Source organism: Ambystoma mexicanum, chromosome 11 (assembly GCF_040938575.1).
Source record: "Ambystoma mexicanum isolate Mex_15411 chromosome 11, UKY_AmexF1_1, whole genome shotgun sequence".
In the NCBI taxonomy this organism is placed as follows: Eukaryota; Metazoa; Chordata; class Amphibia; order Caudata; family Ambystomatidae; genus Ambystoma; species Ambystoma mexicanum.
In genome coordinates this window covers 383,212,620-383,236,775 of record NC_090934.1, presented here as the reverse complement: position 1 = coordinate 383,236,775, position 24,156 = coordinate 383,212,620, and the positions used below count along the sequence as shown (strand labels likewise).

The 24,156-nt window shown below is 47.1% G+C and overlaps 1 protein-coding gene across 1 annotated transcript in view; it reads left to right on the top strand.

The window, feature by feature from the left end:
- AGBL2 (AGBL carboxypeptidase 2) overlaps nt 1-24,156 on the top strand; it is a 2,805,139-nt gene that overhangs the window by 1,981,089 nt on the left and 799,894 nt on the right. The window contains exon 17 of the mRNA XM_069623090.1: nt 3,630-3,705. Within this exon, the coding sequence (XP_069479191.1) occupies nt 3,630-3,705 (76 nt within the window). The remainder of the gene's footprint in view (nt 1-3,629; nt 3,706-24,156) is intronic.

Genomic DNA, 24,156 nt, shown 5'->3' with positions numbered 1-24,156 from the left:
TGCTCTTACTTCTTTAGAACATCCTGATCATCCAGAAGAAGAGTAATACGCCTCAGGATCCTGGTGTTGGTGCATCCAGTTTTCACTGCCTATGTTTGAGGGAACCTGATTTGTATTGCACTCTTTAGCAAGCTATAAATTGTGTTATTATGGCAAGTGCTCAATAGATCGAACCTCGGTCTCAGTGCAGCTTGGTGACTGCTAGAGAGAATCAGCCTTCCAGCTCAGATTTCATATCGACCATATAAAGAGTGCTGATCTATTTTACAATTGTGACATATGGCTGGTACGCATAAGTTATCCTTTTTGGGGTTTGAGTGAAACAGAACAGAGTCTGTGTCAACTAATGTTTTCTCTGCAGGCTACTTTGGCCAGATTTGTGTAGTACGCCATAACAAGCACACAGTGCAACTGATGTCACACCTGGCAATGTCACATCCGACGATGCCACTCCCGATGACATCAATTCAGGTGACTTCACTTCCTGTTGGCTATGCTAATGAGTCCCCCCACTTCTTTTTTTAGGACTTGACCCCTGTATATGAGCAAAAATGTGTACCATGTATATTGTATGCAAAACGAGGGGGGGGGGTCTGGGAATCTCTCTACCAGCACAAACACAGCCCAATGACCTGTTCTTGGGTGAATAACCTCTGGGAGAAACTCTACCAAGTCTTTAGCTCACTGTCCCTTTCACAGAAAAGAAATGTCCCTGCATATCAGTCTTTGTCCTGCTGAGGGGCAGTCCAGCACCGAAATACTAGGCAATATGTTTTGCATAAATTAACTTTGGGTCTCACCCTAAGTTACCAGGGCGATCCAGACGTGGACCCCTTGCTCACTGTTCTTAGAGAGGCACAGCTTCACCTCACTGATGATGCCCAACAAGGCTGAAACACGTGTATGGGGTTGCTGTGGTACCCCTGTTTAGAGGAGAATTGCCTAGCATTTCGGTGCTGGACTGCCCCTGGGCAGGACAAAGACTGATATGTGGGGACATTTTTTCTCTGTGAAAAGAACAGTGAGATAAAGACTTGGTTGAGACTCTCCCAGGGGCCATCCACCCAAGAACAAGTGAATGGGCTGTGTTTTTGCTGGTAGAGAGTTTCCCAGACCCCCCCCCCTTGTTTTGCATGTATATTGTACGGTTTATAGTTGTTAACTCCAAACTTTGAGAAAACATTAAATATTATTGAGGGGAAATTCTGGCATCAGTCTCCGATCTCACCAGAAATTCGCCATTGGTGGAAATAAGCACAGAATTCTGGCTCGTTGCACTTGTACAATGTTGAAAATTAGAAGAGGGTACTCTTTTTAAAGATAATGCAGGCTGCTAGTGGTGATATTAAATATTTACTAAAACAAGCAATACTACTAAGGAGCCCAAAACAGAGGGGCATTTATAATGGATAATCTTTTTTTTCTCGATCTGATTGATTTCAGGTATGATGAAGAATGTTTATTAGAGGTTAATATAAAGAACTTAAAAGAGAAAGCAAACCAATGGGACTGACTGACTAAATCACTGGTTTTTAGTTATGGCTAGATACTCTTTGGAGGAATATAGAAAATCCATGCAGCGGTTTGCTGATGTACAACAATACATAACACACTTTCCAAATAAAAAATATGGATGTATATTTTTTAAATTTCAATTAAATACCCTAAATTGGAAACAATTGTTACGCAATTGGGACAGCCTAAACCAAAAAGGTTCTGTAGATTCTGTCAGTGATGAGGAGAAGGAAACCTTGAAATATCTTAATTTGTACTGTCCCGGATTATTTGTTGAAAGGATATTATTTTTTAAGAAATTCATACTTAATCTACAGGACTGCGCACGTGTAGCAGTTTGGGATTTGCTGTATGAATGGCAAACAGTTGAGTGTTCACTGGCCATGAACACATTTGTGAGTGTATAAATAATAAGATTAAAAAAGAGGAAATCAACACTGAATGCAGTATATGGTATGACTTTGAAGCATTCATTTGTATATACTGTTACATCTGAGAGCAATTAGGAAGAGTATATATTGCCTTAATGTGTCTTTTTAACAAAGAATTGTTATGAGTTATAGGTATTATTAATATATGTACATGTATAATCTATATATAATACATTTTGTATGTGTGTTTATTTGTATGTGTATAAGGTTAATCTATAACCAAATGACACGTTAATAATAATTTAAAAAAGGTGCTTGGCGTGGAACAGCTGTCCATAATGAAAGTAATTCCTTCCTCCTAATCTCCCATGTTATGCATGACACGCTTATATTGAGAGTCATTCTTGACCAATAGTTCCCTGTTACGAGCAGTATGCACTTGCTCACAAAAGGGCGCACATCCGGTCCTTTAATACTTCATTTTGAGCAGGATGTCGCTTCCCTGGTTTAATCATTTATGCGTTTGCTTAAGCCTAGCATATGTCACCCTGTTGTTACTTTCTGATCGTTGTTCTACAAAAAAAAGTAGTACTTACAAGACAGGAATTTTGGGAACGTCATTCACTATTGCCTGTTGGGACAATATACCGGGCACTCCAAAGAGAGCTATCCCTGCACCTAGCCCTGCTTCCATAAAGAGAGTGAATCCTGCTCTAGGAAGATAGTTCACACGTTAAGTGTCCTTTTTAGACCTGGGACCAGTCTGCACTTCACAAATGTTACTCCCACAGGGGCCAATTCAGGCCTTCACCCTTCCAAAGTCAATACATCAAATACCATTACATTGGGTAATACTACCAATATTACAGCAATTTGAAGCAAGAGGAATCTTGCATTAGGTGCTATATAAAAAATGATATTATATGTGTGTTAGTTGCATCTGCCAGAAAAACAATATCTTTCTATTCTTTAGTTCGCAGCTATGGGGCGGAAGCAGCTGCTTCACTGAGAGTGATTCCTGTCTAATAACCCATAGTCCCCTAATATGAACAGGTGGCATACAACTTCTAAAGAGATTGCTTGTGCTCTACAGTTACCCTTTATCACTAAGGCCCATTAAAGAAAGCAATCTCTGTCTACTAGTCGCCCCTTTATGAGTCGGGAGTTGCTGCCCCTAATGGCAACCAGTCCTGCCCAAAGGTCCATTGTTATGAATGAGGTTCTACAACCCAAAAAGAAATGTTTTTGCCTCATATTCCCTGATTATGAGCTGTTTCTGAAAAGAGATATGACTGCTTTGGGTGTGGAATAGCTGCCAAAGAGACTGACTGGTGCCCCATGATGCCACCTTGATGAGCGGGCTGCAACTCCTTTTATAGGTAGAGATGCCATGCCCACTAAAAGAGGGGTGCTGCTACCTATTGAGATAATGTCCTGCTTTATGGATGGCTAAGACATAGTGTTTTAACCTTCTGATTTCTGAAAACAAAATGTTTACACTTAGACACAACTCCATCTATGGAAAATGTCCAAATGGCTGCCACACCAAAATATGGAGGAAGTTAAATTATGTACATCTACTGTGAGGGTTCACCGAATATTCATATGAGGGATGTTTTGGGGTTTCACTTTGAAAGTATTCTCTTTCATACCATTTGATGAAATCCATGACTGCCCTAGAGCTCAACTATACTTTTTTGTAAATGTGTTGTCTTGTAACGGTCATACCTTGTTCCTGTTCAGGTGACATGTCTGGAGGCTTCAGCAACATCGTGTGTGCAGCTTGGGATGAAGAAAACCCTGCACGAAATGATCCCAGGTACAGTGCATGCTTTCCTCTCACGACTCTGCGATCATTCACCAACTTTTTCATGTTGTCTCAAAAATCCAGAGACCAATAATGATTTATTAAGTGCAAACCATCGTGCCTTAAAGTCTATTATGTTCTTTAGGTATCCTGGCCACATTTTAACAAAACCAGAACACTGACACACTTGTGAAGATGTTTCATGCACTCTGTGAGTGTACCATACATTTAGAGACGACTTTGGGAGATCTAATCTGATCAAAATATAAAGAAGGGTGTTTAAGAAGGGAAAGAAAAGGATTTGGCAAAATAACTAGCAAGTAGTTGTAACAATACGTAGATACAACTAACATGTTATGGGAATCTAGGACATTCATCCAGATATCATTAAAATAAGATTACTGGCCGCAGACCGAAAGCTAATTTCCTCATAGACCAAAAAAAGCAAAAAAATATTTGTTTTGTTGGTTTGTTTCCTATAATCAAACACTATTGTTCTTCCCTCTGCTTGATACTGAATCTCTATCCTCTAATGATAACTGCATGCAGTGAGACATAGTCCATAAATCTTTAAAGCTCCCCTCTGTTACTGCTTTTTTGAAAAACCCAAAGTAGATGCATCAAAAAAGGCCATTTGTAAACCTATTTTAAACTTTCTGGTACCTCCAAAACTACTGCCCTGTGACTGCAGCCAGATCAGGGGTGCACAAGCTCTCTATCTGAAGCATTCAATACAGTTTCATATGAGATTCTGCAGGAATGCTTAAAAATATAGGTTACAAGCTCTTGTGCTCTTAATGGAGAAGATGCATAATCCTGGTGCTCTGAGAAGCGAAGATCCTAAAAAATCCTGAGTTGGATTGCCTTTGTCCTATCATTTAGTTTCTAATGAAGGGAGATACCAGTAGCAACAGGGAGCTTGACCCTCTGTGGAATGTAAGGAAGGCATGGTATCAAACAGTAAGACAGACACGACGGATCACAGTTCAAGGTTGTTTATTGTACTGCAATTGGGTTTGAAAAACATCTATCTGATCCTAAATCTAAAGATGGGAGCAAGCTACGACCATCAAATAATAATAACGCAGTCCTAGTCGAGTCTGTAAAAATAAAAGGGCCTATACTAATAAACCTATTGCAAATCCTTACTTCTAAATACAAATTGTGTGGGAAACAATGTTATGCAAAAGAAAAGTGTTCAAGAAATGATGTCAGGATATTCAAGCCCTCGGCTCCCCTTCCCCACGTTTTCCGCACGGGACAAGGCTGCACACTCGAGCTAAGCACACTCTCTGGCTTCTCTAGCACAAGGATGCAGTTCAAAACTTCAACATCACTGCCTTCTGTGCCAAAGTGTCTTTGCCATTCAAAGTCTCTCATTTCAGAGGGCCTGAAGCAACACGACAAACATTAAAGTTTCTTTCTTCTTAGGATTTCACATATACAACTTCTTGGGTGCTTTACTGTTCGCTTTACTGTTCGCCCCGAGTCCCCCTCTGCCTGGCTCAGACCCACTTTAGCACAAAATCTTTAATTGACTCGGACCAAATTTCTCTGCCTCATCAAAATCAAAGACTTTGGACTGCGCGCAGGGTTTTGCTTGACCAGTCGCAGGACCACATTTTTAATTTTAATTTTATTTTATTTTGCATTTATTTAAAGCGCACATAACCCGTAGGTATCTAGGTGCTAGTTTCATTTATTAAGCGCTCTTTTTTTTTTTCTTTCAAGCGTGGGTCCGGTATTCAAACCTGTGTTTGCTCAGCGTGGTCTTGCTTTCAAGACCCGCGCGTTGCCACAGAGCTATCCTCCCATCACAATTGACAATTACTCATTCTCTTCTCAACCTTTTTCTCACTTTCACTTTTACCACTTCTCAGCTGGATACCTTACAGAGATTTTCAATTGAGCACCCACCCATTGCCGGACCACTCTGTCAAAACGTATTGTATCTCAATTTTAAAGTTCAGTCACTCATCAGCAGTTCAACTTTACTTGCATCTCTTATCACACACTTTTTAAAAATGTTTGTGCTAGCGCCCGCCATACAGTGTTGCTGCCTGCAACCTTGGCTTCAACACAGACCCGTCTTGTATCGGTTTCCGCAACTCAACGGCTGTGTTAATTTCACTGATGCTGCTTTATTCCTGGAGCCAAGGATGGTACCACAGTGGCTGATGATTCTCCCTGCCTTGATTGACGCAGGAGGGTCCCGGGTATGTCCGACACACAGTGCAGGATTCCTCAGCCTGGCTTCCTCATCTCACGCCTTCTACTCTCGAGGCTTCTGGACAGTAACGGTTCCTTGCTGAAAAGGTCAAGGGAACTTCCCTCTTTGTGATCCCCTTCTGTTTTACTGACTTTCCTCCCTCGTTCAGCTGCTGTCTCAAAAACAGCTTTTTCCTCGTGTGTTTTGCTTCGCTCAGGGTGTGCTCTCATGCTCTGCTTTTTATCCGTGTGGGGAAGCTTAATGGATGTCCGGTGTGTGTGATGGTCAGTAATTGATGACCTCGCCTGGCCATTGTATTGGGACACGTCAGGTATACTGCTCGGGTGTTAGTCTGTTTTCTCTCATAGCGGGCTGTCCGTGAGAACGTTTTCATGTTGTAAAAGGGGGGAATAGAGTACCTAAATATCCTACCTGGTAGGAAGGGGTCAAGGTGTTAAAGGGAAGGGGATACCGCGTCTCACCATCGTTTGTCCCACTCCCAAACCCCGAAGACCCCTCACCCAGGTGATCCTGCCACACTGGTCCCCTCCCCCCCAGGAACTGGATCCAAATGCGTTGGCTGTGCCCTGGCCACCTGAGAGAGAGACCACTGGGGACTAGCGGGTGATACACCTTCTGGTTTCTCACATAGTGTGAGGGACAGGATAGGACGTTTTGAACACAATAACGGCTTTTCAGTTACTGATCCTGACACAGACAGATCCTTTGTTTTTTGGTTTCTAGGTAGGGAAGTTCATCTTTAGAATAGGGCCAGAGAGGCATTTTCTCAACCTATTTTTGTTTAATAAAAATGTCTTTAAACAAAAACATGACAACTTTGTGTCTGGCTTTCTTTTCGGATGCTTCACATGTCCCTGTTCCCTTTTCTTCTGCATTGTATGCAGAATTTTATCTCTGTCTCTTGGAAGGGATCAAGAGTAAGAGTCGAACACAGTGGCATTATGTTTTTGGTCATATTCTTTTATTGCAATGAAATAAAGAAAGGGTTGGAAAAAAATCCTACCTCAACCTAACTCTACAAGGAGTTTCTCTGCCTCAACAAAACTAAGGGCCATCTGTGTCAGGATGTTCAACGTGACACTGATGGATTTTTGGATATTTGAACTATAGCAAAGAAGATACAATATTCGTGACAGAGTGGTCCGGCACCGTAATTGTGTGTCCAATCAAAGGTCTCTGTAAGATATTCAGCCAAGAAGTTGCAGACGCGAAAGTTAAAGTTAAAGAATAAGAATTGGTGTGAATCAAAGTGGTCCTGCGACAGTTTAAGCAAAACCCATTGTACAATCGGAAGTCTTCAGTTTTTTATACAAAGGGATCTGAGCCACGAATGAGGGGAATCTGTGGTCCGAGCCTGAACGAGGGAGAACAATCATGAACATTGTGCTAAAGGGGTCTGAGCCTGAACAAGGGAGACCAATTGCGAACGTGTGAATGTGAAAATCCTGATAAGAAAGGAACTTTGGTGTTTGTTTGTTACGTCAGGCCCTCTGCAATAAGAGACCGTCATTGAGAAAGAGACTTTGGCAGAAGGCGCTAATACCTATGGTTTGGACTGTTTCCTCGTGGCCAAGAAGCCAGAGTATCTTTGAAGCTCCAACGTGCCTCCTTCTCAACTATCCTGAAATATTATTTCTTGAACACTTTTCTTTTGCCTACATTGTTGTCCCACACATGTTGTATTTAGAAGTAAGGATTGGCAAAATGTTTATTAGTATAGGCCCTTTTATTTTGACAGAGACTCCAATAGGACTGCGTTATTATTATTTGATAGTCGTAGCTTGCTCCTGTCCTTAGATTTAGGATTAGATAGGTCGTTCAACCAACCCATTGAAGTTCAATAAACACCCTTGAACTGTGATCACTTGTCTGTCTTCACTGTTTGATACCATGCTTTCCTTACATGTGGTGTCAAGAGTGGGATGCGACTCAATTGAGACAAACTGGGGACCCTAAAATTCCAGAAACCTAGTCATAGAGCCTCAAATCCCTCAACCATCACGAAAGAATCCATAGGCTTTGATATTTGTAGCAGTAGGAAAGCTACTATCCCTCCAGGGAAAAGAGGGATGATCCCCACAGACTTGGTCTTAATACCCCCGAGGGTTATTATATAAGATTGGCCCCAAAATCTGGCCTAGCTGGAAGTTTGATCTGGATGTCCTAGCAGGTATCATAGATCCCGACTTCCGGGGACACGTAAAGGTTCTCTTACAGAACCATTGCGAAACTCCTTTCGAAATACATTGTGGGGACAAAATTGCCCCGGGATTTCTTGAGAGGGCTCTATTTCCCCTCTTTAAAAGTAAGAAACTAAACCAGAAAAAACTGAGAGAGGTAGCTTAGGCTTTGAAGAGGCTGATGAACCACCCATCACTGAGGCAAAAAGGGAAGAAGAACCTACCATCCTTCCTGATCTAGCCTTCGCCCAGCAAAATGATCCCACACTCGCAGAGGCTTTCTTGTAAGTCATTCCTGAGGGAGAAGAATTAGAAAAGGGGAGCCCCTTTTTTTTCCTGGAACAGGGATTGCTATATAGAACGGAAACCTCCAGAGAAGGCCTAAGTAAAACTCAATTAGTAATCCCCAAAACCCATCGTAAGATTGTACTAGAGATTGCACATTCTGATTTTATAGAGCGACATTTAGGACAGTCTAAAACCCAAGCTCACATCAGTGGGAAATTCTACTGGCAAGGTATCCATGCTGACATAAAGAACTTCATTTAGATGTGAAATAGGCCAGAAAACCAACACACATATTCCCTTACCTGCCCCTCTAACTCGCTTACCGATCATAGAAATCCCTTTCTCCCGAATAGGGATGGATATTGTTGGACCGTTGGAAACCTCTAGACTGGGTAATAAATATATTCTTGTGAGCATTGATAATGCTACCTGATACCCAGAGGCCTTCCCCATGTGGAAAAATACAACCCAGCAAACCTTAAAACACTTACTCCCATTCTTTTCTAGGGTTGGTATCCCCAAGAAAATTCAAACCGATCAGGGATCCAATTTTATGACGGAACTTGTGGGTGAAGTCCAGGAAATACTACATATTTTCCCCCTTAAGAACCACCGTTTCCTAACCCCAAACGGACGGATTGGCAGAGAGATTTAACAAAACCCTTAAGATGATTTTGGGAAAACTGGTGGATGAGGATGGAAAGGTTTGGGATAGCATCATCCATTGAGCCCTATTTGCAGTGAGAAAGTCCCCTCAGGCATCAACTGGCTTCTCTCTTTTTGAACTATTTTACTGTAGAGAACCAAGAGATGTCTTAGACATTTTCCGGGAGACCTGGGAAGAGAGAGAGGAGGCACCTATTCCCCTCTCACAAACAGCTACTCGATTACAAGACCATATGAAACTAGGTCGAAAACTAGTCTACACTCACATGGAAAGGCTGAAGCCCAACAGAAGTCCACCTGTGACAAAAAGGTAAATTTAAGATCCTTTTCAGTAGGACAAAAGGTATTAGTCCTCTTGCCTACCTCTGAAAATAAACTTGTCTCAAAGTGGCATGGGCCATTTGAGGTACTAGAGCAACAGGGACCTGTACCTATAAAATATCCCAGCCTGACAGGAAGCAAAAGAGCCACTGTTACCAATCTCTTAAAGGAGTGGAAAGAAATCCTTCCGCTGCCTCCACCTCAATATTGTCTTGTCTGGTACCGGAGGAGATAGACCATTCTGAACTTATTCCCCAAGAACTATCTAGACAGAAGCAAGAAGATTTAAACAACCTAGTTATGGTATTCGCCGATGCATTCTGCGAGAAACTAGGGAGAGTACCTGTCACTTATCATTGTATCAGAAGTCCAAAGGACAAAGTGGTCCCACACATTTTGTATTTAGACGTAAGGATTGGCAATAGGTTTATTAGTATAGGCCCCTTTATTTTGACAGTGACTCCACTAGGACTGTGTTATTATTTTTTGATGGTTGTATCTTGCTTCCATTCTTAGATTTAGGATTAGATAGGCGTTCAATCAACCCATTGAAGTTCAATAGACACCCTAGAACTGTGATCACTTGTGTCTGTCTTCACTTGTGTCTGTCTTCACTATTTGATACCATGCCTTCCTTACAACTATAAACAAAACAATAAAGGGTGCAAGGAAATGTCTTTAACTTGATTTTGCCAAAAAGTGTCAAAACCAAAAGTATGAGAATAACTCAAGTGTTCTCCAAGGTAAAGACCCTTGGATCCAGAGGGTGGTCCCCTTCCCCTGGTTCCTTTAAAAGGATGGCAAAGATGTCTCTTTAACTAACATCTCCTTTGTGTCTTCAAGGAACTCGCAAAGTTCTTGTTTAAGCAATAAGTTCTGTAACCGGCTTTCTGTAGACTTTCTTGTAACTTTGCAGATCATTTGGTATACTCCCCTGCCAGGAATCGTCATATAATTTCAGCTGCCTAGTGTACACGCCTGCCAGGACTACTCTTATGGGTTTTATATTCACAGTTCTTTGGCTATACCACAATATCATGTACCGTGAGGTGGTTGGTATATCTGTCTATGGTAATTCTTGCTCAAACGTTTCCCCTACACTGGCATCTCATGCATCTATACTTGATTGGGGTTTGCCTTTGTACTTTGCCTTGTCTGCATTCAAACATTCTTCTTATTGGGTGTTGAATTTGTACTTTGTCTTGACTGCATTCAAACAAACTTCGGGTATTCACTGCATCAGCAATTTTGTACCATTCAAACGTTTGTTGGTGTGCTTGTCAGAATGCCCCGGATCCTCAGTTGCTTTGGGCAGCCTCACTGGTTCCTTCCAGCATCTCTGATGCTGCTCGCCCCTCTGCAGTGTGGCTCCTTCACACGCGTTTCATTTTGGGGTGTGCTGCCATTCCTCCAGCATCCTGCACCATGCTGAGGTCACACAACGGCACTCTTTTCGGCCTGGGCTGGAGACTGCTGCCTTTTCGACTGGCCCAACCTCCCGGAGCTCGTGCGTGGCTCACAGCATCTCCACTGCCCGTCGTGCTCCATTCCGCCACAGACGTCTGTGTGCCTCGTGTTTGTGAGCCTCTGCCTGGGGTTCAAGGTCTTCTCCTGCACTGCTCGATCCAATAGTGCGGTTGCCATCTTGAAATGTACTGCTCACGGAAGACTTTGAAAAACATCTAGCCTGCACGTTGTACTTCGAGCTCCTGTCACCTTGCACAAACTCCCTCATCCTCCTCCTCGTCTCAGTACCTGAGTGGTTATGGGAGTTGGAGTCCATGGATGTCATTGAACTTTTAAGTCTTGGATAGTTTTTCTCAGGGGATGCACATAAGGGCACATCAGAAACAAAAGGTGTTATGTGCGAGTTGTGTGGGGTTGGGTCAAAGGTGGGGTCCTGACCAGAATGACAATAGGCCATTAAGAACTCTGGTATTAGAGTGTTTTCATCATGGGAAAAGGGATACTGCGTCTTGTCCAGTGAAGTCAAAACATCTCCCCGGTAGTTGTCTCCTCACATGTGAACCTCCCTCAAATAACTGCACCCAGGGTCAGGATCAGGGAGCGGCTGCCGTGCCCTGGCCACATGACAGGAGTTCACCACAGGGGAATCCGTGATTACTCCATTGGATTCATCACATACCCGTCTCCTAATGACACTGGTTCTCTCAGCACCTATTGGAAAACGGTAAAGGAAGTCCACATTACCCTGTTCCTTTCCTTTCCTTTGCTCCACGGTATAACAGTAGGGCTGTAAATCTAAGAACCAGCGCATGACTCTTGCATTGGTGTCTTTGCAGAGGCTCATCCATGTTAATGGGGCATGGTCTATGACAAGTTCGAATTTTTTATTTTTTTATTTTCTTTTATTGATTTATTCACACAACAAACAATGCAAACCAAACAAGCAGTGCAACCTACAACCGCTTCATACTTCCCATTCCCTCCCCCCTCTACGAGTCTATCAGTTTTGATCTTCTGATTCTGCAACCTGTGGTACGTTCTCCCCTTCTATAGCATCTGCCGGGTCCTCAATTGACCCAAACAGCTCAGCTATCATTAGTTTCCAGGCTATCAGGGACTCTGCCTCCTCCTCACCGCCTGCATTACTAGCCTCTTGCCACACCTTGGTTTCCGCCTCCGCCCATTTTTGTAAATCTCTCCACCACACCTCCACATTTGGCATATGGCAAGCCTTCCAACCCATGGCTATTCTTCTTTTTGCAAGCACATAAGCCAGGTCCTTCAGTTTACTCACATGCTTGAGCGTCCGTGATCTTGGGAACCCCCCAACAAACAGGCCCACACTGTGTCCACTATGATCTTAACCCCTTTCTTCTCCAGTTTCTCTTTTACTGCACTCCAGAAACGTTCAATGACCGGGCATGACCAGAACATATGAACCATGCCCACATTCTCCTCATCACATTTGGGGCATGCCTGCCTTCCTGCATTCTCAAACCTCGATATCCTCCAAGGTGTCATGTATGCCCTATGCGTAACATATAGTTGTGACTGTTTCAGTCTCGCATTCCTTGACACCTTCTTATGATACCCCTGCACCTGTTCCCACATCCCATCTTCCATCGGGGCACCCACTTCTGTTTCCCAATCCATCCTCAACTGACTTCCTTCCCCACTTTAGACATCAGCATTTCATATATTCTGGAAATATCATGACCTCCTTCTGCTATGTCATGTATCATATCTATGGTGGCATCTGGTTCCCCCTCCAGCACCGTTTCAGGCCATGTTCTCTTAATTCGCTGCACCATTCTGTAATATGTGATGTACTGGCCCTCGTGCAACCCAGTTTCTTCTTGCAGTTCCTTGAAGGTGATACTAGAGCCCTCCCGCCAGATGTCTCCCATTGTTGTCACTCCAACCGGTTCCCAGTGACTCCTGATTGCCATTCTTAGCTGCATGTCTGCCCCCGTTAATACAACCAATGGAACCTGTGGAGAGCATGGGGATGGGCTCTCCATCATCTGGCATGCCCTACGCCATATCTTCCACCCCAATAACAACATCTTGGGGCGCCCCGTCATTTCCACCCTGGGTACCCACATTATTTCTTTTAGGTAAAATGGTGCACAATCTCGCCCAAACAGGCTAGATTCCGAGGTTTCTTCATCTGAAAGCCATTTGGTGACATACTGCAATTGGCCAGCCACATAATACACCTCATAATTGGGCAGTTTTATCCCTCCTTTGTCATGGAAGTTCTGTAACTTCCAGAACGCCACTCTGTTCCGCGTGCCATGCCACAAAAAATCCCTGCACATGCTACTCAGTTTAGTGAAGAACCTCTTAAGAATCAGGTACGGTATATTCACAAAATAGTGTAGAAGTCTGGGCAGAACCACCATCTTGAGCATTGCTCCCCGGCCCATCATTGCTAAGGGTAACCTGGCCCAGAATTGCATACACGTCTCATTCTTTCCAATAGCTACCTCTGTGTTGCGCCTATGCTTTTCTGCCACATTATGGTATATATTGATCCCCAGATACTGAAATGTACTGACCGCCCAGAGTACTTCCAGTACAGGCACTCGTTCCGCTGGGATCCCTATGTACCTCCCCAATGGGAACATGCTGGACTTCTGGGGGTTCACTGCAATGCCGGACAACCCCGCGAATCTCTCCATTACTTCTAAGATGTACTGGAGGTTCTCTTCTGGGTATCGCAAGTACAGCAACATGTCATCAGCGTATAGGGAAATCAGATGTCTCTCCCCCCCTTACTTCGATGTCTATACTGTCATATTGCTGTCTCAAGTATATTGCTAGAGGTTCCAGGGCCAATATGTAGAGCATTGGGGACCACGGACATCCCTGCCTGGTACCCCTGCTAAGCTGCCATCTCCCCGATATCACAGATCCTGTCTTTACCCTAGCCAGTGGTTCGCTATGCAATATCTTTGCCCACCTTACATATCGAGGCCCTATGCCATAACACTCCAGGGCCGCAAGCAACCATGGCCATTTAACTGAATCAAAGGCCTTTATTGTGTCCAAAGACACAATCGCCATATCCTCGTCCTTTTCACATCCACTCTCAACAATTCTGTGGAACCGTCTATGATTATTGGTGATATTTCTGTTTGGGACATAGCCTGTCTGATCTGGGTGGATTAGTTTGCCTATGACCTTCTTCAGTCTATTTGCTAGGACAGCAGTCAATATCTTGCTGTCTTGATTCAGCATCGACAAGGGTCTATAGGAGCCGCAGCTCTGCCCTGGCTTATTGGGCTTCGGGATCGGAATTATGACGGCCTCTCTCAATGATTCGGGTAAGCTTCCTGTCTCAAATGCTTCGTTTAGCATTTCTAGCAGTGGGGGAAAGACCTCTTCTATGTACACTTTATAAAACTCGCTTAGGGTCCATAGGTTCCAGGGGTCTTGCTAGTAGGCAGCTGCCACACCACCTCCCCCTACTCTTCTAAAGTAATTGGTGCATCTAATTCCTCCCTCTCTTCCTCGCTTATCTTCGGCAATCCTATGTCCTCCAACGTTTCTCTCATCGTTGCGTACCTACTTTCGCCATCATCTCCATATAATATCTTATAATAGTCCATGAATGCTTGATAAACTCCCTCTTGGGTGTCTGCTAGGCTACCGTCCTCTCTCTCCATGGTCCTGATCGTGACTCTGGGATTCTCGCTCTTGTATATCCACGCCAGAAGTCTCCCCGGCTTATCCCCCCCCCGCATGCTGTCTCTCTAAATTTTTTTTATAATTGAGGTTAGATAACCTGTCCCAGTGCTATACACATTTCTGCCGTAGCTTGAGTGCCAGTTCCGACCTCTCTGCTGTACTATCCCCGCCCCTCTGAGCCTCCTCCAGTTTCTCCTCCGTCTCCTGTAGGTCAGCTAGGATCCCACCTTGTAGGCCCCTAGATTTTGCTATAGCTACTCCCCTCAGCACCACCTTAAAGGCCTCCCATAGCGTACTTGCCGAGTCCACACTCCCGGTGTTTGTTTTAAAATAATTTACAATCTCCTCCCTCAGGTCCTCCCTAAAGAAGGGGTCTCTCAGTGCTTCCGCTTGTAGTCGCCATGTCGGGATCCTCGCTCTCGGGGGCAGTATTGCCATTCGAGGATCGGAGGGCGAGTGATCCGAAAGGACCCTAGCCTTGTACTCTATTCTTGTGTGATCTCTGTTATTATTTCAGGCGAGATAAAGACTGCGTGGATAACTGTTGTGGGGCAGAGTAGTGTGAGTATTGCCTTTCCTGGGGGTGTCGCACTCTCCATACATCCTCTTGACCAAAGTCTGTGAGCAAAGCCTGTAACGCCTTGGCAGCAGGAGCCGGTCTGTCCGTCTTCCCATCCGATCTGTCCACCCTTGGGTTTAGTACGCAGTTGAAGTCCCCTCCCCAAATCACCGCGCTTCCCGCACATACGCTCAGATTAGCACAAAGTGTCCATTATGTACCCCGCTGTGGTCTGGTTCGGGGCGTACGTATTGATTATACTTATCTCCCTATTTTGCACCAGTCCCCTCAGTACCGCCATCCTACCGTCTGTCTCAGCTATCGCTTGCAGACGCTTAAAGGGGACATGTGGCGCCACCCAAATAAGCACTCCTCTCGCGTAAGCCGAATATGAAGAGCCCACCATCACTCCCTTCCATTTCCCAGCTATCTTATTAGTTCTGTCTCGCGTGAGGTGGGTTTCCTGCAGCAATGCGATATCTATTTTTTGTCTACGCAGGTACAACATAACTTTGTTCCTCTTTAAATAGCTGTTGAGCCCCCGTACATTCCATGTAAGTATTTTAAGGTCTCCCATGGTCTATACAAATACCATTCCACCTCCCACAGGTGCAGTCTGCCTCTAAGTTCCCTTCCAGTCCGTATGGACCCGTACCCCAACATTAAACTCCCCTTAACTAAAAACAACCCGAACTCCCCCTTTCCCTCCCCTCCCACCTCCCATCCCTGCCCCAACATCACTCCCCTTAACTGTTTCCCAGCTCCATCCCTGGATCTCAGGCTCCCCCGCATCTAGCCCTTTCCAGCCCTCGCCTGTACTCGGAGATCCGCAGGGTGAGGTCGCCCTAGTGGCTAGCCTACTACTACTACAACTATAAATCGGGTGGTACTGTGCTTGCCCTGCTGCCCCTATTCACTTCAGTTTTACTACGCAGAGCTGCACAATTTACGCATGCATACTTATTGCTATATTCCAGTCCTCAAGGTTCATTCCAGCCAGTGGTATCTTAACAGAGTATTAACCATGCTTAGTCGCACTCAACAGTATCAATCTTCATCTATGCATCAGTGTGGTGCTCACGCTGTGCCTTATAAGCATGCATACAGTGTACCAGTCATTTATCATGTTCCTCTTGCATCTTCTCCGCGTCCTGTTCCAGGCAACCCTGCAGGTCCAGCCATGTTGTTGCTTCTTCAGGAGAATCTTGTACACCACCTTCAATCTCGCAGGGTACAGAAGCATGTATTTTACGCCTGCCACTCATAGCCTCCTTTCGATCGGCACATAGCTATACCACTGCCTTTGGACCAGCATTGTATAGTCAGGATACGCCGTGACTGTGCTTGAAGCCCTTACAATCGTCCCTCCTTTTCGAAAGTACTCCAGTATTTTCTCGCAATCTCTATAATTCAGTATTTTGGCGATAATCGCTCGAGGAGGGGCCCCGGGCCTAGGCTTCCTCATAAGGGCTCTGTGTGCGCGCTCCACTGCAAATCCCTGCAAGAGTTTTTCAGCCCCTATTTCTTGTAAGAGTAGATTCTCAATGTAGTCTGTCGGGTCCTGTCCTTCCTCTCCCTCCGGCAGTCCCACCACGCGGATATTGTTCCTTCTCGCTCTCCCTTCCGCCTCCTCCGCCCGTGTCTCCAGGTTAGTTATCTGCTGCTTGAGTATGTGGATCTCCTTCGCGTTGCTAGTGCTGGTGTATTGGTTTTCACTGCACTTTCCAAGCTGCTCGTTCTCTCCGCCAGCCCCCTGACATCTTCCCTCAGCAGGGTAACCTCTATACCTACTGCGTCTTTTTTAGCCTCCAGGGAAGTGCGTAGGTCCGACATCGCTGTCCCCCATGAGTCTCGCAGCTCCGTTATGGCCGCTAGTATCTGGTGATTGTCAGTGACTGCGGTTTTCTCACCCGGTGCTATCAAGCCTTTAGGCGTTGTGGCCGCCGGAGATTGTTGCATTTTGGCGAATGCCTCCATCGTGGGTTGCTTGTTCTTGTTTTTGCTCACGGCCCCTCGCCCCAACATCTTGCAGTCTTTATTACACCCCAGAGGTTAACTAGCCTCAGATATACAGTCCTGCTTATCTGTATGAGCTCGGCACCAGCGCACCTCCCTGGGTGTGAGTCAGCCGTCCTAGAGATGCCGTGGCGTTAGCTTTTGTATATTAAGCATCAACTTCAGAGTGGGTTGTGTCCTCCCACGTATCAAGCCTCACACTGCATCCTGGAGACCACACTAAACTGGTGTAGTCACCTAGCCTCCAGGCTCTTTATGTGCAACGCCCACCAATTGTGTCCACAGCCGCCTGAGCTTGCAGTGCGTGCCCTGCTTCGCGTGGTGACGACCGTTATTCGCTTCTTGTGCTTCTCTTGGGCCAACTGGTCACTTCCATCAGAGCCTGTTCCATGTCTATATACCATATTTCAACAGTCACTGCTGCCAGGTGTCTATCCCACCCTCAGCTACCATTTGAATATTTATGAGGCCTCTGCCGTGCCCTGAACGCCACTCCTTTCTGCTTTATTTGCACTCGGAGTTAACATCCAAAATGTCATGCCCATTGACATGCGGATGGTGAAGTGGGCTGGAAGAAATTAATCCTTTAAAACTCTTCAAAGGATTTACAGGACAGAGACCAGCTTATGACTCCAGCCACCCGAAGCACGGGTCTGCTAGGAGCGAAAATAAGTTATACTGGCCGTCCACTGCGGTGTCCTCGCGCAGAAGGTGACCCGTTACTTCTCCTTCAGGCGCGCGCTACGTGCCACTGTGCAACCCGGGTCTCCGGCCCCCTCACTGCAGGATCGCCCCACTTGTGCGTGCGAAGCTGGGGCCCCGCTGTACGCGAGCGAGGACCGCACAGCTCTGTGTGCCACCCCCCCCACTTCACGCTCCCACCGCTCTCGGGCTCTCGCCTTGGAGTTAGACTTTCCTTCAGTTTGGTCCGCGTCGCGGGCCCGCTGCTCTCAGAGCCTGCTTGCAGCTTACGGTCACGGGGGCCCAGCCTCCCACGCACGTCAGCATGGATCACCTCTCCCAGCCGGCAGCTCCGCTCGAATTCGCTGGAACAGCTGATCGTCGGCACGACCTCACGCTGCTATAGCTGCCTAGTGCTCGCCGCCTCCTCACTTGCAATCTGCACAGGAGGACATTTCCACGATCTTCTGCCGGCCCTACGGAGCCGCTTCGATGGTTCCTGTTTTCCTTCCTTTGTTGGTGGCCATCTTGAGACAATGGGCCTCATTACGACCGTGGCGGTCCGGAAATAACGGTGGCGGTAAACCCGCCGCCACCGTTGTTTCCGGACCGCCTGATCCCGACCCCTGCAGGCGGGAGGTGATGTTCCCGCCAGGTCTGACCTGGCGGGTTTAACACCGCCCGCCTGCAGGCGGACGAGGAAACACCGGCAGCATTACAAGATGCTGCCGGTGTTTCCATGATCCCGATTCTCATTGAGTCCCATAGGACTCAATGGGAATGGGGATTTACACCATTCCGCCTCCGTGATTCCCGGTAAACCGGGGTTGTGATGCCCCGGTAATTCCGGGAATCACGGAGGCGGAATGGTAATACGAGTCCGGCGTTAACCAGGCGATTTTACCGCCTCGGTTAACACCGGACTCGTAATGAGGCCCAATGTATCTCGCGGTCGCGATTCCGTTTCGAGTGATACTTTTGGTTATCAGCATCTGATTCCCTCGATCCTTGCACTGTGTACAGAGCACACGTTCCGATACCCGTGCTAATACTTGTGGGATCCTTAAGGAATTTTTCCACCGTAGTTTCAGCGGATCATTTGTCGGATCCTCTGGAGCTCTTCAGGACGCACGTCCTACTCCATGGCTATCCAAGCCACGCCCAGACAAGTTTGAATTTCCTGCCTGTCAGATAGTATTTGAGGTAGGTTCTGTCCCACTTAATTGCCAAGGCTTCCAGTTCAAGAGTCGCATAATGTTTTCTCTCTTGGGAATCATTTCCTACTTATATAGAGGATGGGATGCTCTATACCGTCATGATCTCGTGAGAAAACTGCATCTAGCCCAACATGTGAAGCATCTGTTTGTAGGATGAATTCCCGGTTGAAATCTGCGACCTTCAACACAGGCTCACTACACAAAATGCATTTGAGTTTGTCAAAACACAATTGATCTTCGTTATGCCATTTAATTTTCTGGGGCTCAGCATTTTTGAGTTAATCAGTGAGAGAAGATGTTATAGATGAGAAATTATAGTTATAGAGGATAAAATGTCTGTAATATGCTACTAAACCCAAAACCGATCTTTCTTTGTTTTGGGATTTGGGGTTTCTTTAACCATTCTGACTTTTTCCACCTGGGGCTGTACCAGCCCGTTCCCTACAAAATAAAACGGGGATGACCAGGGGTTTTGAGAGGGCTCTGACTTTTTCCATTGGGGCTGTACGAGCCCCTTCCTTACAACAACAAAAAAATACTTGACTGCTGATCTAGCTAAATGGCATTTCTTTGGGTTTGTTGTGAGCCCAGCTTTTCTTATTGCCCAGGTAACTAAATACCGGTGGTAAACATACTCCTTCGAAGACTTACTGTGGATGATGATATCATTGATGTATTCGCCACAGAAAGAGGCATAGGGACTGAGGATTTGATCCATTAACCTTTGAAAGGTAGCTGGTGTCCCATGCAAACCAAAAGGCAATACTTTAAATTGGAAAAGCCCAATGGAAACAGGGATAAAAATCATAGGCAATACTTTTGTCAAGGCACTCTAATCAGAGGACGTGTTCTAAGAGACAGATAAAGTCAATAGGCCTGTGCCAGTGTCAAAAGGAGCAAGGCTCTGTTGTCGAGGATCACACGATTAGAACAGTTCGAGATTAACGTTGCCCGGAGTACTTGGATATTGTCAAAGGGAGGCAAAAGTTATAAGAGGGAAGGAAGACAGGACAAGCCTTCGGCAAGGAAAAGGGTTCACCTCGATTCCTCTAGGTCGGATGGAGAGAACGACCAAATTGACACAGTACCTTAATCAAATGAAGAAAGCTGGTGCTATGGTAGTTGTTCCTGGTAGTTCCTGCAGACCCACGGTTCCTGGAGCTTCAGTCGTGGGGACAAGAAGGAGGACGTCTGGAGTGATCTGCACTACCCAGTGATGAGGCCAGCAGCACCAAAGCAACAGTGAATAAAAGGTGCGCTCCTTTAAAACAGGAGAGGGCTCTTCTGATGGCTCTCCGGACCACTACAGCTTTGTGCAGTGATTTCGACCAAGAAGAGGATCCTCTGGCTGTGGAAGGTGAGCTAGTTGATCCCACCAGGCTCAAGGGAAGAAGACTCCGCACTGGATCTTCTCTGTCGTTGAAGGGTACATAGCTCAGGACTGCAGCAGGGCTTCACTGGGACCCGGGAGTTGCAGCAGCCTTCTTCTCCTCCGCTTCTCTACGGTTCTTGTAGTTCCAGTGGTGACTCTGACTTCCAGCCCAAGAGTCCTGCCTTTTATGCCAAAATCCCCCATTCACACAGCCAGCCCGGACAACCACCTCAGCCAATGGACACACAGACGCCAAAGGAGGGCTTCTTTGCAGAAGCCTGCCAAAGGACGGCGAACAAAGAAGGCAAACCTGGTTTGCCGTGCAGAGTAAAACACAAGAAAGATATTAACACAAAGAAATGGCGACTAAACCCGACTGGAGCCAAAATAAAAATATATTTGGTGAACCCGGTTTATGTTCGAGGCTAATACAATAGCCTAAAACAGTACCATGTTTATATACTATAATCAGGGTAGAAAGGTTAGGGTAGATACCACTGCCACCAGCCAAGTCTTAGTGTTGAGGGAGCAAAACAAGGCTGCAGAAGGTACAGACAAAAAGGGATCAGAGTTAACCCTTTCCAATACTCCATATAAGATGGGGTGTACTGGGTCTGTAGGTTAAATGACTACATAAAGTAAATGGCAACTTTACCTGTTTCTGGGGAACAGTAGTCAGCCCCAGAAAAAAGGAGACCGTGGGAAGTCTTGGAGACAACCCTGTGTCACTGCACTGAAGGTGCTGTTTAACGCACACAGAAAGTTGGGCTCATGGAGTGGTGTGGCTCCAGAGCCCAAGATCACACAAAAAGTAGAAATACACATGGCAAAACACATGTAAGAGTGGGGAAAAAAGGTTCACACTCTTACCAGGTGGAAAAAATAAACCCCAGAAATCCAGCAAAGCTGCTGAGGGACTCACTAGGTAAGGGAAATTAGCCATCAAAGAGAATTCTCCCTAACACTCGCCCCCTTGGTGTTGGCCCTCAAGGGAATCTCGCAGCTGTAGCCATCTCCCAGTCTTAGCCTAGTGCATGCCCTTTTCCATGCCTGCCTCACCACTTTGCTTTAGCAAGACCCTTCGGATTCCCTCTTTTCCCACCATAATAGCTCCATTCCCGTAAAATGCCTCTTCGGCTCCCCCAGTAACTGCCGGTCCAGTCCCCCCTCTCCTACCTCCCATCTAGTGGCGTGCTGTAATTGGTCAGCTAGGAAGTATAACTTGAAATCTGGGAGAGCCAACCCCTCCCTCCAGGTGTCTCCTGCGTAGTGTTGCCAGTGGCACCCTGTGCCGTTGCCCACCCCACAATATGTCCGCGATTTTATTGTCCAGCAGCTTGAAGAACTGGGCCTTGGTCATGTAGGGAATATTCGTGAACAAGTAGAGCAGTCTGGGGAGTATAAGCATCATGCAAATTGCTATCTTGCCCATTAAGGACAGAGGCAGTCTATTCCAGAATGCAATCCTTTCGTCTATCTCTGTGAGTGCCCTTCCCACATTATGCAGAAAGGTGTCCGCCATAGAGTAGTGTATCTGGATGCCCAAATAATGGAAGCACTCCTCCTCCTAGCGCAGTCCAACCTCTGGTATGTCTTGCAGCACCCTGCCCCGCAGTGAGCCCAGCGGAAACACCAAATATTATTTCCACATTTACTTGGAATCCTGTGAAAACCTTCATATTCTGCAGCACCTCCATAATGTAGGGGATAAGTACCCATGGGCTATGCACATAGAGTAGGACGTTGTCAGCATACAATGAAATGCCGTGTTCTCCAGCATGGGGTCTGGCATGGATTCACATGCTCATGAATATTCCCCGTCGTCAGGCTGGGAATCCTCGGTAAAGAAAAAACCAGTATCAGTTTCGTTTCTGATCTGTCTTTCGTAGTAATAACCAATCACTGGTCTCTGCGTCATACTGACCACAGCCAATGACTGCCCTCTACCTAAGCACCGCCTCTGGCAGCCATCTTCAGATTTTTACCGCACGTTCATGTGTTGGGATCCTCGTGCTATTGCTCTCGAGCGTTAGTGCTATTTTTCGCGCTTTTTCACAAAAAACTTCGATTCTTTCGGTCAAAAGAGCCTCAAGCTCCACCGATCCTACATCCGATCAACGGGGACCCGTGTCGGATTCATCTGTGCCCCTCAAGGGTGAAGATTTCGTCGAGCTACGCTTCGGAGGACTCCAGAAGCTTCTCAGGCCCGGTCTCGGAGATGGCCCAGGAGAAGGGAAGCTCGACGCCCGGAAAGCTGTTCAGGGTCTGCCCTGGATGCCAGCTGCAGAACGTCTTCAAGGAGGACGAACACTCTTTCTGCCTTTACTGCCTTCATGAGGACAAGACGCACGTGGAGAAGGACTGTGCGTTTTGCGGCAACATGTCGGAACGGACCATGAAGGACCGCCATCAACGTCTCGCCAACTGGCTGGAGGGTAAGAGCCCGTCTGGCGAGAAGAAGAAGAAATCCGAGCGGTCTTCTAAGACCTTTGAGTGCGCCCCGGCGACGGGGGCCCAACATAAGGCCAAGCACCGCGAGTCCGCTGGCACCGGGAGCGCCGAACGGTCGGGCTCTACGGGCGCCAGGCAGGGCGCACCCTCCCCGGCACCATCAACCACGAGCCAACGCTCTGGGTCGGGTAAGAGGAAGGCCGAGCACCCGGCGAAGCTCCTGGAGAGGCCCCGGTCGAGCTCTAAGGCAGAGGAGGAGCGTGGCAGTGCCCCCTCCCTCAAGGATAAGGCGGTGAGCGCACCTAAGGTGGTGAAGGCCTTGATCCATCCGACCAAGCCCTCTATCGAAACGGTCGCGGCGGCCCTGGCTCAGCCTGTGGTGGCTACACCAGTGGTGGCGACCTCAGGGCCCAGAATCTCCCTGCCTCCGCGGAGGGAGTCTTCCTTTGTGCCCATCGATAGGACCCCCGTGAAACCCTCCGTGGGGAAGAAGAAGGGGGGGCAGGGCGTCGTCGTAGATTCGGCCTCAACCTCAGAAGAGGAGCTGATCGAGGTCTTAAGCCACGGCCTAGGCGTGGAAGAAGGCCAGCCCGTCGGAATGGACCCCGACGCAGGTGACGACGACGACATCGTCGAGGATACCGACGGGGCCCCTGCTCGCCCGTCGGATTCCCCTCTGCCAGCGCCGCAAGACAACTCGACGGCCATTTTGTTGGCCATACAGTCCTTATGCTCCGAGATAAGGACGAGGCTACCGTTACCGACGGAGGAACCTCTCCCGTCGGGGGATCCAGAACCGGGACCTTCTGGTGTTCCCCCCACCAAGAAAAGAAGGATCCATCCACCACCTCCTTTTCAACCGTCGCGCCCCGTCCAGCCCTCCTCCCCGTCCACCCGAGGGGATGATACGGGGACTGACACGGCAGCGACGGTTACGGACGACGAGGCATACGACGAGGATTTTCCGTCGTCGCCTCCCACCAGGGCTTCTCCGCCCGACGAGATCGGATCTTTCCACTCCATGATCTCCAGGGCTTCCGAGCTTTTCCAACTCTGCCCTGAGGAGAAGAAAAAGGAAGGCTTCCTTTATCAGCGGCGCGAGGCCAAGAGGAAGACGGTCCTCGCAGTGCCTCTGTTGGACGACATTTGGGATGAGGGCCTTTCCCTCCTCAAGAACCCTTCCACGACGCCAGCTAGAAGAGACCGGTACGAGAAAAAGTACCGGGTCCCGGACACGGCCCCCCTATGCCTCCGGGCGCAGCCTACCCCGGACTCCGTCGTCTCCGCGGCAGCCAGGAAGAAAGCGGGGGGGGGTGCGGCCT